Source organism: Trachurus japonicus, chromosome 13 (genome assembly GCF_045865225.1).
Source record: "Trachurus japonicus isolate A0001 chromosome 13, Traja_1.0".
NCBI classification, from domain to species: Eukaryota; Metazoa; Chordata; class Actinopteri; order Carangiformes; family Carangidae; genus Trachurus; species Trachurus japonicus.
Window position 1 is genome coordinate 36,092,187 of NC_140919.1, and position 13,141 is coordinate 36,105,327.

The following is a 13,141-nucleotide window of genomic DNA, read 5'->3' on the forward strand; positions in this document are numbered from 1 at the left end:
CCCTTCCAGTGAGGATAAAGCATTTTTTTTGCTGGTAGATTCTACAGCGGGATGTTCATCACAAAGCCAGACTGCGTCCATTTGTAACCGTCCAGGCTTTTGTATGCTTTTAGAGTAGGGTGATGGAAAGTTGATCAGGTAGTTGTGTCCGGATACTGCAGGTCTGGGACATCCTGTTCGGCGGAGATGCTTTTGAAAAGCACCCCGGGGGCATTAAAGGGTCAGTGATATTTATTCTATTTAGTTTTTTTATATAAAGTCCAGTGTCGTAAAGTGAGATGTGAACTTCGACGTCTTGAAATCTTTTGCGCTGGCCATTTTACTGCCAAAATGTTATGCATCCGTCTGCCCTCCTCCCACACTATCTACGTGTACTACAGTCACATTGTTTGTGTGTTTTAATTAATCCTGTAACACACATAGTGACCGCGGTACCGGCAGAGTGACAGAAATGCTCATTATTAATGTGCAGAGGGATGAAATTACAGCCTTTACTTTCATCCCCACAGTGACTCCCGACACTTAAACATGACTTGCTTCTATACTGAAAAACTCTGACATGTCAAAGGATGTGTTAGAGGACTAATTCATCTGTCTAGCCATCATTACTCTGACACCTGAAACAGTAAACACAGCCGATCGATCAAAAAAATTACCACTCGAGTGAATTTACTTTTCATCACTGAAAATAGCTGATTCTTGAATGTAACTTGGTCAAAGTAAGATGTATCCTCAATATGTTTTGCAGTTCTGACAGGTCATGCTACATGCTGACAAAGTTAGACATGTCAGACCCCATACAAGTCTTACATGTCTAGACTTGTATGGGCTCGGAGAAAATCGCTTTGTTACTTTCGTTCCGCTCCCAGCTCTCCCCTGCATCTACTCCACGAAAATCTGCTGATTACTGCCAAAATGGCGGTGTGTTCGGTTTCGGGACTGTGTGACGTCATCTCCCGGAGCTCTATTGACTTAGATTTGCATTCAACAGACTCCATTACAATGCCATTTTAAAACCTGATATGATTCGGTGTGTCAGACTAAATATTCAATGCTTAGACTTCCACACTAATAAAATGCAATCAGACAGATCAAGATTTGCTTGAAAATATAAACACATCTCATCCGTATAACTATTGTTTACTCAAGCTTTCTGTATTTGAATACATTTTATGTTTTGGCACTGTGGTATCTTCCTGCTTCTTTGTCATAGCCCCGGAGCCAGGTTGTGACAAATTAACCAAGTATTGTTAACCGTTATATGCCACTTGTTTGTAAAGTAGCTGAACTTGGCATAAACATGATTTTTTTTTTTTTTAAGTATTTTTTGGGGGGCTTTTTGCCTTTAATGGACAGGAGAGTTGAGAGAGAGACAGGAAATGGGAGGCAGAGGGGGGTGGGGATGACACGCTATAGCGTAGGACTAGCCTCTAAACATGAGAATTTTAATACAAATTTCACCACACACTATTTTTCAGATTTAGTGGAAGAATAAAACTTGGCATTTATTTATAACTAAACTTAACGTTTGAAACAATCAAAAGTGTACGGGTGTTAAAGCAGATATCAGTGGAATGTTTTTGTTAATATAAGTCCTAAATAGTCCTATTTTCCGTCAGCAATCACTTACATGAAGTATTTCAGCCTAAACACGAGTCTCTCCGTCACTCTGCTCTGCTGTAACCCGAGGAGAAAATTTTCCTTGTGGGATACAAGTGTTATCCAATGAGGGGAGAGAACGGCATGAAGGGCTGTGTGTGCAGCCAAGGGATGCGCGTGAATGTGGTGACGTAGCACGAGGACCAATTGATGCCTGACAAGGGCGGGGGCTGCTAACTCATGGTGCGTTCAAGGAAACTCGTACTTTGTGTTTTTCCTTCCTGTGAAGTCATACCAGTTCGATCTGGTACGAGTTCACGGGTCGGAAGTTACGAGTGGCCGTTATAGGGAACTTTCACAGACAACAGGACGGTAAAAACACGAGCTACGGGTTACCTGGAACGCTACCAAGTCGTAGTTGTGACTTGAAGCTGTAACTTACGGTTTCAAAAGCCTGCCTTGAACACAGCATTAGCCGAAACGGCCGTGCCGCTGTTATCTGCTTTAAGAGAACAAAATAACAGAACAAGGAATGTATCACCATGACTAATCTTACAATAGTGGGGACAAAACAAAGATGATGTAAGGGTGGGGGCGGGGGTGGGGTGGGGGGGTTAACAACATCACTGCATGAGGGCATCATCTCTGTGATATACAGAAAGATGACATAGTACAGTAGGAGGGAAGGTTCAAGCTTTTGTCTGAAAATCTATATAAACACTTCTGGGCCCACATGGAAGCACTTTGGGGATGGGGATCTCAGCTTTCCTTCTTGGCTTGACAGTGGCTCTGGGTCTGTTAGGGGTGAACTTAGGTATTTCCTTAAATGTTTCTTGGGATGTTCTGAAACAAAAGACTAAGATTTCAGAGGCCAGGTCTGGGGCCATGGTCAGCAATGAGTTTTCATCTGTGAAATGTAAGCTGCATGGTGCTGCTCGTCTACCTGCATTCTCAGTGGATGGTGACTACATTATTGGGGGTGTTTTCTCCATACACAACTACATTCAAACAATGAAGAGTAACTACACCACCATGCCTGGGCCACTGAGGTGCACAGGGAGGTTAGTGAGGGGAAGAAGCTGAGGATAAAATGTTGTTTGTCTGTGTGGAGAAATATTTTTTTTATGTGCTTACAAACATGGCAAGGCCTTTCTATTGTATTGAAAACTTAAAAATATGTATCAAGGTAAAAATCACGATTTCCCATGTTATATTTACAAAAGTAGTAGTGCAGCTGCCTGTCTTGAGAGAAAATGTAGATTAATTTAACTAAGGAGTGATTTATTGATTTTTTAAAAAGCAGACTTAACATGACTTTTGTTAATCAGTGCATCATTTTTAATATGAACACATATTTTTCTTTCTTTTGGTTGTCTTGGTCAGGCAACTTTTGTATATAGGCCTATTTGTTTCGATACAGTACAACACCAGTTATTTATGAAATGCAGTTGTTAATTGCATGTTTACTGTAAAAACTGTGAATAGCATTCATCCCATGAATTCCAACAGTGACAGGAGTGTCTGTGTGCAGGATCGACTCGCGTGAGCTGCGCTTCTCACGTGCAATGGTCTTCGCAGTCGAGGAGATTAACAACAGCACAGAGCTGTTGCCGGGCATCAGGCTCGGTTATCAGATCCACGACTCGTGCGGCTCAGTGCCCACGGCGATGCGAGTGACATTCCAGCTTTCAAATGGCCTTGACCCAGTGTTTTACACCGGCGACAACTGCTCGCAGTCTGGTATGGTAATGGGCATCGTTGGTGAGTCTGGGTCCACGCCATCGATCAGCATGTCGCGCGTCATCGGGTCCTTTAACATTCCCCAGGTAAACATTTAAAATATCTGATAAAAAATGTGTGTTTATGATTAACAGAATTAGATTTTTATTATACCGATAATGAATTGCACTGCTTTGTTTTGCTTCAGGTGAGCCACTTTGCCACTTGTGCATGCCTGTCCAATAAGAAGCAGTACCCGAGTTTCTTCAGAACAATCCCCAGTGACCAGTTCCAGGCTGATGCGCTGGCTAAACTGGTGAAACACTTTGGCTGGACTTGGATTGGTGCTGTCCGCTCGGATTCAGACTATGGTAATAATGGCATGGCGTCTTTCCTGGACGCAGCACAAAAAGAGGGGATCTGTGTGGAGTACTCTGTGTCTTTCTTTCGGACCCACCCACGTAGCAAGATCCAGAGAGTGGCTGATGTGATCCGCAGGTAACTGAATCACTGATTGTGCTCGTGTTCCTGGTGTGATCTCATGCACATAAAATAACAAAACTATTCCACTAAATTTGAAATTAGAAGTTTAGGGGGTTATTTTTATAATGTTGGAGTCAAATTTGGAATACATCTTTATTCAATTGTGTTTAGAACCGGTGCTCTCATGTTTAATAAAAATTAGTCAGACCTTTAAATTCAGTTCACCAAGAACAGTCTCATGTATATTTCTTGTTAATAATTATGATTCATATTTTAGAGGGTTTTATGTTGATGTATCTCCAGGTCGACAGCTATGGTTGTTGTGGCATTTGCAGCCTCTGGAGACATGAAGATCTTGCTAGAGGAGCTGTCACAGGAGCCCTCCCCACCTCGCCAGTGGATCGGCACAGAGTCGTGGGTAACCAACCCAGACATGCTGAGGTTCACCTTCTGTACCGGAGCCATCGGATTTAGCATTCAGCAATCTGTCATCCCAGGTCTGAGAGACTTCCTAATGGATTTGCCCCCCACTAAAGTGGCTGCTTCTCCAGTGTTGACTGAGTTCTGGGAAGATGCATTCAACTGCAGGCTGGGGAAAAGTGAGCAAGATATGTTTCATTTTGATTGTGATGAGTCCTGTGGCATATCAATACACTGTAGTGATCTACAGATCAGGATTTATATTTCCCAGCATGTATCAGTCGCAATAGGTATAATTAGGCTGACATATTGAAACAGGTATTTGAAAGAAAATACTGTACATGAAGGCATGACCTCAAACAGCAATTTGAAATATGAGATAAGATAACTATAGCCAGTAACCACATAAAAGAAACACAAACACTTGACATAATAATTCTGTAATATATTTGGCAAGGCCAAAACACACCTGCTCCTGTGTTGTGTTTTTAGGTGCAGCCCCAGATGAGAGTTTGTGTGATGGTACTGAAGACATACAGACTCTCAAGAGCCCGTACACTGACACGTCTCAGCTCAGAATCACTAACATGGTGTACAAGGCTGTTTATGCAATAGCACATGCAATTCATAATGCAGTGTGCCAGGAAACAAACTCTGCAACTGAGTGTGACAAAATCACCAGGATAGAGTCCAAACAGGTCAGTTGACACACATACAGTATGTGATAAATAGATGGCAGTGGCACTCATTTAATACTTTTCAAGTCTTGTCGCCTGCTCACTGTGCTTTAGGCCTACACTATAAGCCACAATGACCATTCACACACATTCATTTTCTTTCACCCAGACTCAAAAAGCAATTGTTTAAAGTATCATAGACAAGGATGTTTGGACATTTGGACAGGAGATAGAAATCAAAACACTAACCTTTTAATTACTGTAAAATATTTGGCTCCAAAGCCAGTGCAATAAGTTGTAGTCCTAATTCACTTTTTATTTTACATAATTTCCTTTCATTTCCTCACTTTCTTGTTATTTTTTTCCCATAGGTTCTTATTCAGCTGAAGAAAGTAAACTTTTCCCAAAATGGTTATGATGTGTCCTTTGATGCCAACGGGGATCCTGTGGCCATGTATGAGCTTGTCAACTGGCAAAAAAGTGAAAGCGGCAGCATTGAGTTTGTGACAGTAGGACACTACGATGCATCACTGCCAGTGGGGCAGGAGTTCCATATCAACAGAAACCTCACCTGGGTGGAGGGTAGCACACAAGTGAGGAGGAGTAACTTAACATTTAATATATATGTAGCAATAATTCATATGTATGTGAGTCTGTCGATCTATGTGACAGGTCCCTGTGTCAGTGTGTACTGACAGCTGCCCTCCAGGAACCCGTAAAGTGCTGCAGAAAGGAAAACCCATCTGCTGTTATGATTGTGTACCCTGCCCGGAGGGAGAGATTAGCAATATAACAGGTAAAATTAGTTGATATTTTCTCATGCATATCAACAACATCAAATATATGACGACTAACAGTCCTTTTTGTATTGTTTTAGATTCCCCTGACTGTCTCCCTTGCCCTAAGGAATTCTGGCCTAATGCAGAGAGAAATGAATGCTTGGCCAAGCCTGTGGAGTTTCTTTCCTTCAGTGAGGTCCTGGGCAGCATACTGGCTGCTTTCTCAGTTGGTGGTGCCTTTCTTGCAGCGATAACAGCAGCAATTTTCTTTCGTCACAGGACATCCCCGATTGTCAGGGCCAACAACTCTGAGCTGAGCTTCCTGCTGCTCTTCTCACTGACTCTATGTTTCTTATGTTCTTTAACATTCATGGGAGTACCCTCTGATTGGTCCTGCATGCTGCGACACACAGCGTTTGGCATCACCTTTGTCCTCTGCATCTCTTGTGTTCTGGGGAAAACTATAGTGGTGTTAATGGCCTTCAAAGCTACACTTCCAGGTAGTAATGTGATGAAGTGGTTTGGTCCGCCACAGCAAAGAATGACTGTAGTGTCCTTTACATTTATACAAGTTTTAATATGTACTATTTGGTTGGTTCTTAGTCCCCCTTTTCCGATGAAAAACCTAACTGTGTACAAGGAGAAAATTATCCTGGAGTGTGCATTAGGCTCAGCTATTGGGTTCTGGGCTGTACTTGGGTACATAGGCCTGCTGGCTGTCTTCTGTTTTGTGTTAGCTGTACTAGCTCGCAAACTACCTGATAATTTTAATGAAGCCAAGTTCATCACCTTCAGCATGTTGATTTTCTGTGCAGTCTGGCTCACCTTTATCCCAGCGTATGTCAGCTCTCCTGGGAAATTTACTGTGGCTGTGGAAATCTTTGCTATCCTGGCCTCCAGTTTTGGACTTATTTTATGTATATTTGCCCCAAAGTGTTTTATCATATTGTTTCAGCCAGAGAAAAACACCAAGAAACATCTGATGAACAAAAATTAGTGTGCATTGATTCCACAGTCAACTAAAATCTTGTTCATCCTTCAGATTCCTTTAATATTTACATTCATAAATAATGTAATTATTTGAATGCCCTTTTGAAATGCATGACTTTGTCTTATTGTACAATTATTCAATGTGTGCTAAACATATAAAATAAATTAATCATTTAAAAAATGTGTTCTGTCTCAACATTTAAAAAAACAACAAAGAGTCCATAAGCATATATTACAGAAATCATTTTCAAACATTTTGAAGCAGCATAATATTTGTGTAATCTTTCACACTTTTTAGTTAGATGTACTGTACTGTCATGTTTTCAGTTACAAGTCTACAGTATGTACATGAAAACACTCGAGAGCAGTGTGACAGGAAAGATAAATATGATAACAATGAACAATGAAAAAAACAGATGCTGAACTCCATTGAATTAATCTTGAACTAGCTATCAATGGGACACAGAGATCTCTACTGCATCCTAGCATCTGTACCTGCAGCCACGTGAGAGAAATATGATAGTGTGGGGTCAGTTGTAAACAGATTTCTGGCCAGTAGTAACTTCCCCAAGGAAAAATAAATAAAGCAATGTCACATTTTAGCATTCTGACCAGCCAGCCTCAGCCTAGGCAGATTCTCCTTTCACTGTCTGATACCGAGTCACTGTGGCCTCTTATGCTCACATTACAAATGGTTTCTTTAAGTGTTAGATTGTGTCACTGGTTGGCAAATGAAGGAGAGAGCATTGGTGTGCTAGCCCCAGGTTACACAAAAATTCCCAGGGTTAGCTTCTGTCTGGATACTGGTTGCTTTGTTTTGCAACTCCTCAGCCATATGCTGTGTAAAAAGGAATCTGTGAATGCTGTATTACCGTTATTATGTATATAACTAAAATCAAAAATGGGAGAAACAATAAAGTGTTAGCCTATCACTTTGCAGTTCCTCGGCCCATGATGGCTTTTTTTGTGTTCCTCTCTGGTCTCATTAGGATTATATAACATTTGGGACCAAACAGCGCCACCAAGAGGCCAAAACTGGAGGCCAGGATGGCAAATACCTCCACTGCATCTGCATATTTACCTGGAGAGTTGATATAAGCAGGGACAAAGGCCACCCACACAGCACAGAAGATCAACATGCTGAAGGTGATGAATTTGGCCTCATTGAAGTTGTCTGGAAGATTTCTTGCCAGAAAAGCTAACAGGAAGCTGAGGATAGCCAATAAGCCAATATAACCAAGTAACACTCCAAAACCAATTGTGGAGCCAACTACACACTCATAGACTATCTTGTCATTGTGGTATTCAGTGTTTTTATGAGGCACTGGTGAGGCAGAGACAAGCCAAGCAGTACAGATTGCTGCTTGGATGCATGTTAGAATAAGAACTGTCCCTCTCTGCTGCACAGCACCAAACCACTTAAGACTGGATCCACCTCCTGGCTTAGAGGACTTGAACACAGCCAGAACCACCATGGTTTTAACCAGGATGCATGAGACACACAGAACAAAGCTGATGCCAAATGCTGCATGTCTCAGCTGACATGTCCACAGTCTGGGTCGACCAATGAACAGCAGTGAACATAGAAAACATAGTTTAAGTGAGACCAAGAGCAGGAAACTGAGTTCAGAATTGTTGGCACGCACAATGGGTGTGCTGCGATGATGGGTGAAGATGCCAAGGACGACAGCACAGATAAATGTTCCCAGTAGTGATGTTGTCATCAAGCAGATTCCCAGAGGCTCATGGTAGGAGAGGAACTCTGTTTTCTTAGGAACACAGTGGTCACGCTGGGGACTGGACCAGAAATCCTCTGGACAACTGGTGCACTCCATGGAGTCTGTGAAAACAGAAAGGTTGTTGATATATATATAAGTTGTCTTCAAATATAACAGACTGAAGTGAACACCAACCAGTCTCATTGCTAATTTTTCCCTCAGAACACGGGATGCAGTCAAAGCAGCACATAGGTTGCCCCTTCTTTCTGGCCATGCGGGTACCTGGAGGACAGCTCTTACTGCACACTGACCGAGGAGGCTGTAGGGAAAGAAACAGTTATCTCATATGGAAATTTTACATCACAATAATCACTTATCAAAGGTACGGGTTATGAAAAAAGTAGCATCACCTTTTTTGCCTCAAAGTTCCAGAAGATTTTATCTTCATTAAGTGTTATCACTTCACCCTTTAAGGCTGATTTCTTCACTTCACCCACAGTTTCAACTTTTATTTGTCCGTCAGGGAGCAACTGCCAGTTCATGATATCGTAGATGGGTAAGGCATTACCATTCTCGTCAAATGACACTTGGTCACCAAATGATGTGGTGAAGTTGACTATTTGTAAATAATGCAAAAGCTATTAAAGGGCAGGATATAGAAGATATATAAAAGGCATGGCAGATATGGCATCAAGTGTGGTGACAGACATGCAATCTTTAAAAAAACGCATTTACCATCTGTGAAATGATTACATAATGTTTTTAGCAATTGTATTTATGATATACATAAGAAATATTTATAGAATTATATGGGATGATTTTCTGTGATGGCAGACCCCTTTTGACTTCATAATGTTGCACATGTTTACAAAAATCAAACACATGTGAGTGTAACTTTTACACACTTGCCAGGGCTCCAGTCTTTGAAAATGGGCACAGCTGTTTTCGCTGAAAGGCCCTCTCCCTGGCTCACAGCGCAGCATGTTATCGAGGGCATATGCCAGGGCGTACACAGCCTTATACACATTGTACTCTGGCCTGAATTCTACCTCATTCAGCAACTCACTCTCCACACTCCCCAGATCCTCCTGTCCAGTGCATAATGCTCCTCCAGCTTCCACCCAGCCTGCTGGAGGTGGAGCAAATCTACACTGAAATGTGTATTCCCAAAACTGGTTTACCTGAAATATATTTTAAAATTTGTGGTATAAACAATGGCAATACATTATTTGTGCAAATACCAGACAAATATTGCAAGGTTAAACTCCCACCATGTTATTTCCATAGCTGTTGTTGTGATGTAGGTCAGGACGTATGTGTAACATAAAGTCCCTGAGTCCTGGTATTTCTCCTCGACGGATGGCAATGCTCAGTGTTCCACCCAGGTACGGGGCTAGGTGGGGGGTCTGGAGAACAGCAACTGTTGTCCAGGCTTCACTGGCCATCCACTGCAGGCCTGTCACATTCTGCCTCACAACCTGTATAACAAATATAAATTCATACTGACATTTACATACTGCCATGCCTCAAAAGTACATTTATTTACAAAGTTGATTCCTTACACAGGTGCAGTTCTGTGTCCACAAAGTACTATAAGAAAGTTCATATCATCCTCCCATCACAACTTGAGTTCATGATCATGGTGAGCTTCAGTAAATAATTATTTGATGGATTTAAAGCAAATATACTTGCAAATCGCTGATTTAAAATTTGAATATGTCTCATAAAATACTGAGGTATAAAATTATATCATCATATAATCAGGTTATATTAAAAGCCTAACCTCTTCCATGAGATCAATCATGTGACTCTCATGTGCAAACACAATGACCACGCGCGCTGTGGATTTCTTCATCACATCCACAATCCTCCTTAGTTCAGCTGGGTTGTCACCCCAGGGCAAAATCTCAGTGTAGGCCAGACAACCTCCACCAGAGGGACCCAGGTCAGTGTGGAAAGATCGGGCAGCACCAAGTCCATAATCATCATCACTGATCAGCAGACCTGCCCAAGTCCAGCCAAAGTGTTTAAGAATCTGAATCATAGCACGCACCTAGTGAATAGAGAATTTAAAAAATTGTGTGCATGCTGCACGGAAAATCTGTCTCCATGGTTGTTTCAGTGGCAACTATTATTGTCATTCAATGATACAACATATTGGAACTACATGGCCACACACCCTGTCATAGTGCATTGCTGCATGAGTTTACCTGGAAAGTATCACTGGGTATTGTTCTGAAAAAGGATGGAAAGCGCTGCCGATCACTCAGGCAGGAACATGTGGCAAAGTAACTCACCTGTGGGAGACAAAAGAGAGATTCAATTCTTTTAATGTAGTTGATCTATTATTCAAGAAATTTCACTCAAATAGGACACATCAAAACTGTTCTGTGATGGTAAGAGAAAAAATAGAAAAGGAGTCACTTACAATAGGCAGCTTGTATAAACCTGTCACACTTGACATTGCAATTGTAAATGTTGAGTATACATCACCCACGATCCCTAGGACCGGAGGAGCCCCCACACAGATTTCATTTAAAAGAAATTGCTCCTCTTGACCGCTGGCCAATGACAATGAAGCACGGAATCCAATTCCAAGTGAGGCACAGTTATCATACAGACTGTATCCCAGAGTCACGTTAGGTAGCAGGTTTGGATTTTCATTGATCTCATCAACAGCAAAGGCCATAGTCAGGGCATGTCTGAACCCTGGGGGGTCAAAGCTGGCACAAAAATGTTAACTGTAACAACACAGCAGAAATGTACAAAATACCCAGGCCTTTGTATTATATTTTTCATATGACAAAAATTTAAGACAACTGCAATTTATGTAGTAAAATATCTCATATATAGTCATGTTAGTACTGACCACAAAAGTAACAATACAGCCTTTTCATTTTATTTTCTTTCTTAAACATTTGGGGTGAATAAAATAAATCAATAATGTTTCCTCCTGTAACTGTCTCTTTATCTCCTTATCTCCCTCATATTGTCTTTCCCAACAACAAGGTTTTGTACTCTGGCAACAAAAGAGCACAGCCCACATGCCTGATGAACAGTTTTTACCTCAAAACCATTAACTGTGAAATATCTGAGTTATTACAATTTATTCATTGATATATTTTAACCTGTGAAACACTCACTGCTCCTGTGTTATACCATTGATCAAGAACTGTTTTGTCATTGCAGTATTATGTTTTGATATGCATGTGCTGACAGTTGTGTGTTCTGCATGTGTGTGTACAGTTTTTAAAAGTGCAGTTAGAACTTACAATTATCATTTCAGACAATTCACCTGAATTTCATTCTACGTACCATGCTATAACAATAGATGAATCTTAATCTTAATCTGTATGTGTGAAACTCACCCCTCACAACGTGGTTGATTTGGCTCTGAGGTGAAGGACAACTCAGGGAAGACAGATGTGTAGTGGACTTCAAACAGCCCACCCAGAACCACATCGCCAGCCTTATGCATGCCATTAAGGTGAAATTGTCTCCGTAATCTACAAGACAAAGAAGGCGAGGAAAACACAGGCAGTAAGAAAGAGAACAAGAACAAAATCCAGACACACAAAAGCAGGTGTGTGTCAACAAATGCCCCCATAACTGCCCTGTTCCTGAACCTTTAGCACAGTGACTTCATTTTATACTCAGAACTAAATATGCCATCCCCCTCACCTGTTTATGTCATTGTTTGATCATTTACACCACCCAATGTGCTGGCAAGAAATGTGTGTTGGTGGGGGGTGGGGGTAATATAACGTGTCACATTTTGACATGTTATATTACATTACATTAGCCTATCATTTTGCAGTGAAGTTTGTTGAGTAGTGTTTTTGCTATTATTATTATTCTATTATTATTCTATATAATATATAATATTACATTATACTAGCCTATATTATATTGCAATAAGGTTTCTTTCTCTTGCTAGATCATACTCAGTGACTGAAAGAGCCAGTTAATTTTTAATAGTCATTCCTACTTGAAGCACAAATTTTGTGCTGAGCTGGCGTGTCATGTCCAGGGACTCCAGTCATGTTTAGGTTGTTTGTTTTGTCTAGATGTTGTCTTGTGGTTTCCTGTTTTATTTTGAAATTTACCTCTCCTCTTGTTTCAGGTGACTTGCCCCTTCCTCTTGTGTTCCCCTGCTGATTGTTTCCACCTGGCCCCGACTTCCTTGTGTGTGTATACGTAGGGGAGCATACGTCAGTCCGACTGCCCACAAGTCCGACGGCTCATTTCTCCGACTACCCATTCTACAGTGTTGAGGTTAGGTTTAGGGTAAGGTTAAGGGTTAGGGCTACTTAAGTCGGAGAAGTGGGAGGTCGGACTGATGACGCAAAAATAAAGAAATGTATGGTCGGAGTCGGAGAAATGGGTAGTCGGAGAAATGGGTAGTCGGACAGACGTCATGCGCCCGTATACGTAGACTATGTTTACACGTGTCCGGCTATTTTCATAAACAGACATTTCACCCTCTCTGCTTACAAAAATAACTGCGTGCACACCACTCCGTTTTCAGAGTTTTTGTTTACAGTAACCCGTGTATATGCTGTCAAGAGCATGCCAAACCTGTAGGTGGCAGTGTAGCAAGAAGCTCAAGCCCATGTTAGCCATCGAATCCCACATAGCAACAACAACAACAACGTCACTTGCCCTCCTTTTGTTTAAAGTTTTAATATTTTTTCTATATATATATATATTTTTTTTTAGGAGATATGTTGGTCTCATTGATGAAATCTAACAATTG

At 41.3% G+C, this 13,141-nt stretch overlaps 1 protein-coding gene and 1 pseudogene across 3 annotated transcripts; one reads left to right on the plus strand and one right to left on the minus strand.

The window, feature by feature from the left end:
* The first annotated feature begins 3,101 nt into the window (after nt 1-3,101).
* Nucleotides 3,102-6,809, plus strand: LOC146976466 (extracellular calcium-sensing receptor-like; annotated as a pseudogene). The gene is made up of 7 exons (XR_015037497.1): nt 3,102-3,425; nt 3,527-3,816; nt 4,105-4,400; nt 4,714-4,919; nt 5,270-5,491; nt 5,571-5,694; nt 5,776-6,809. The product of XR_015037497.1 is annotated as an extracellular calcium-sensing receptor-like (transcript).
* A 787-nt stretch (nt 6,810-7,596) lies between these two features.
* LOC146976467 (extracellular calcium-sensing receptor-like) lies at nt 7,597-11,879 on the minus strand. Of its 2 annotated transcripts, XM_085796298.1 has the most exons (9): nt 11,754-11,879; nt 10,814-11,108; nt 10,596-10,682; nt 10,169-10,438; nt 9,657-9,863; nt 9,291-9,566; nt 8,796-9,023; nt 8,581-8,704; nt 7,597-8,507 (listed from the first exon to the last, which is right to left on the minus strand). In XM_085796298.1, exons 1-9 carry the CDS (start codon nt 11,861-11,863, stop codon nt 7,597-7,599), a joined length of 2,508 nt encoding a protein of 835 aa, XP_085652424.1. In that variant the 5' UTR covers nt 11,864-11,879. The 2 variants fall into 2 exon arrangements, with proteins under 2 accessions (XP_085652424.1, XP_085652425.1); XM_085796299.1 differs by lacking the exons at nt 8,796-9,023; nt 9,291-9,566; nt 10,596-10,682; nt 10,814-11,108; nt 11,754-11,879.
* Between the last annotated feature and the right edge of the window lie 1,262 nt (nt 11,880-13,141).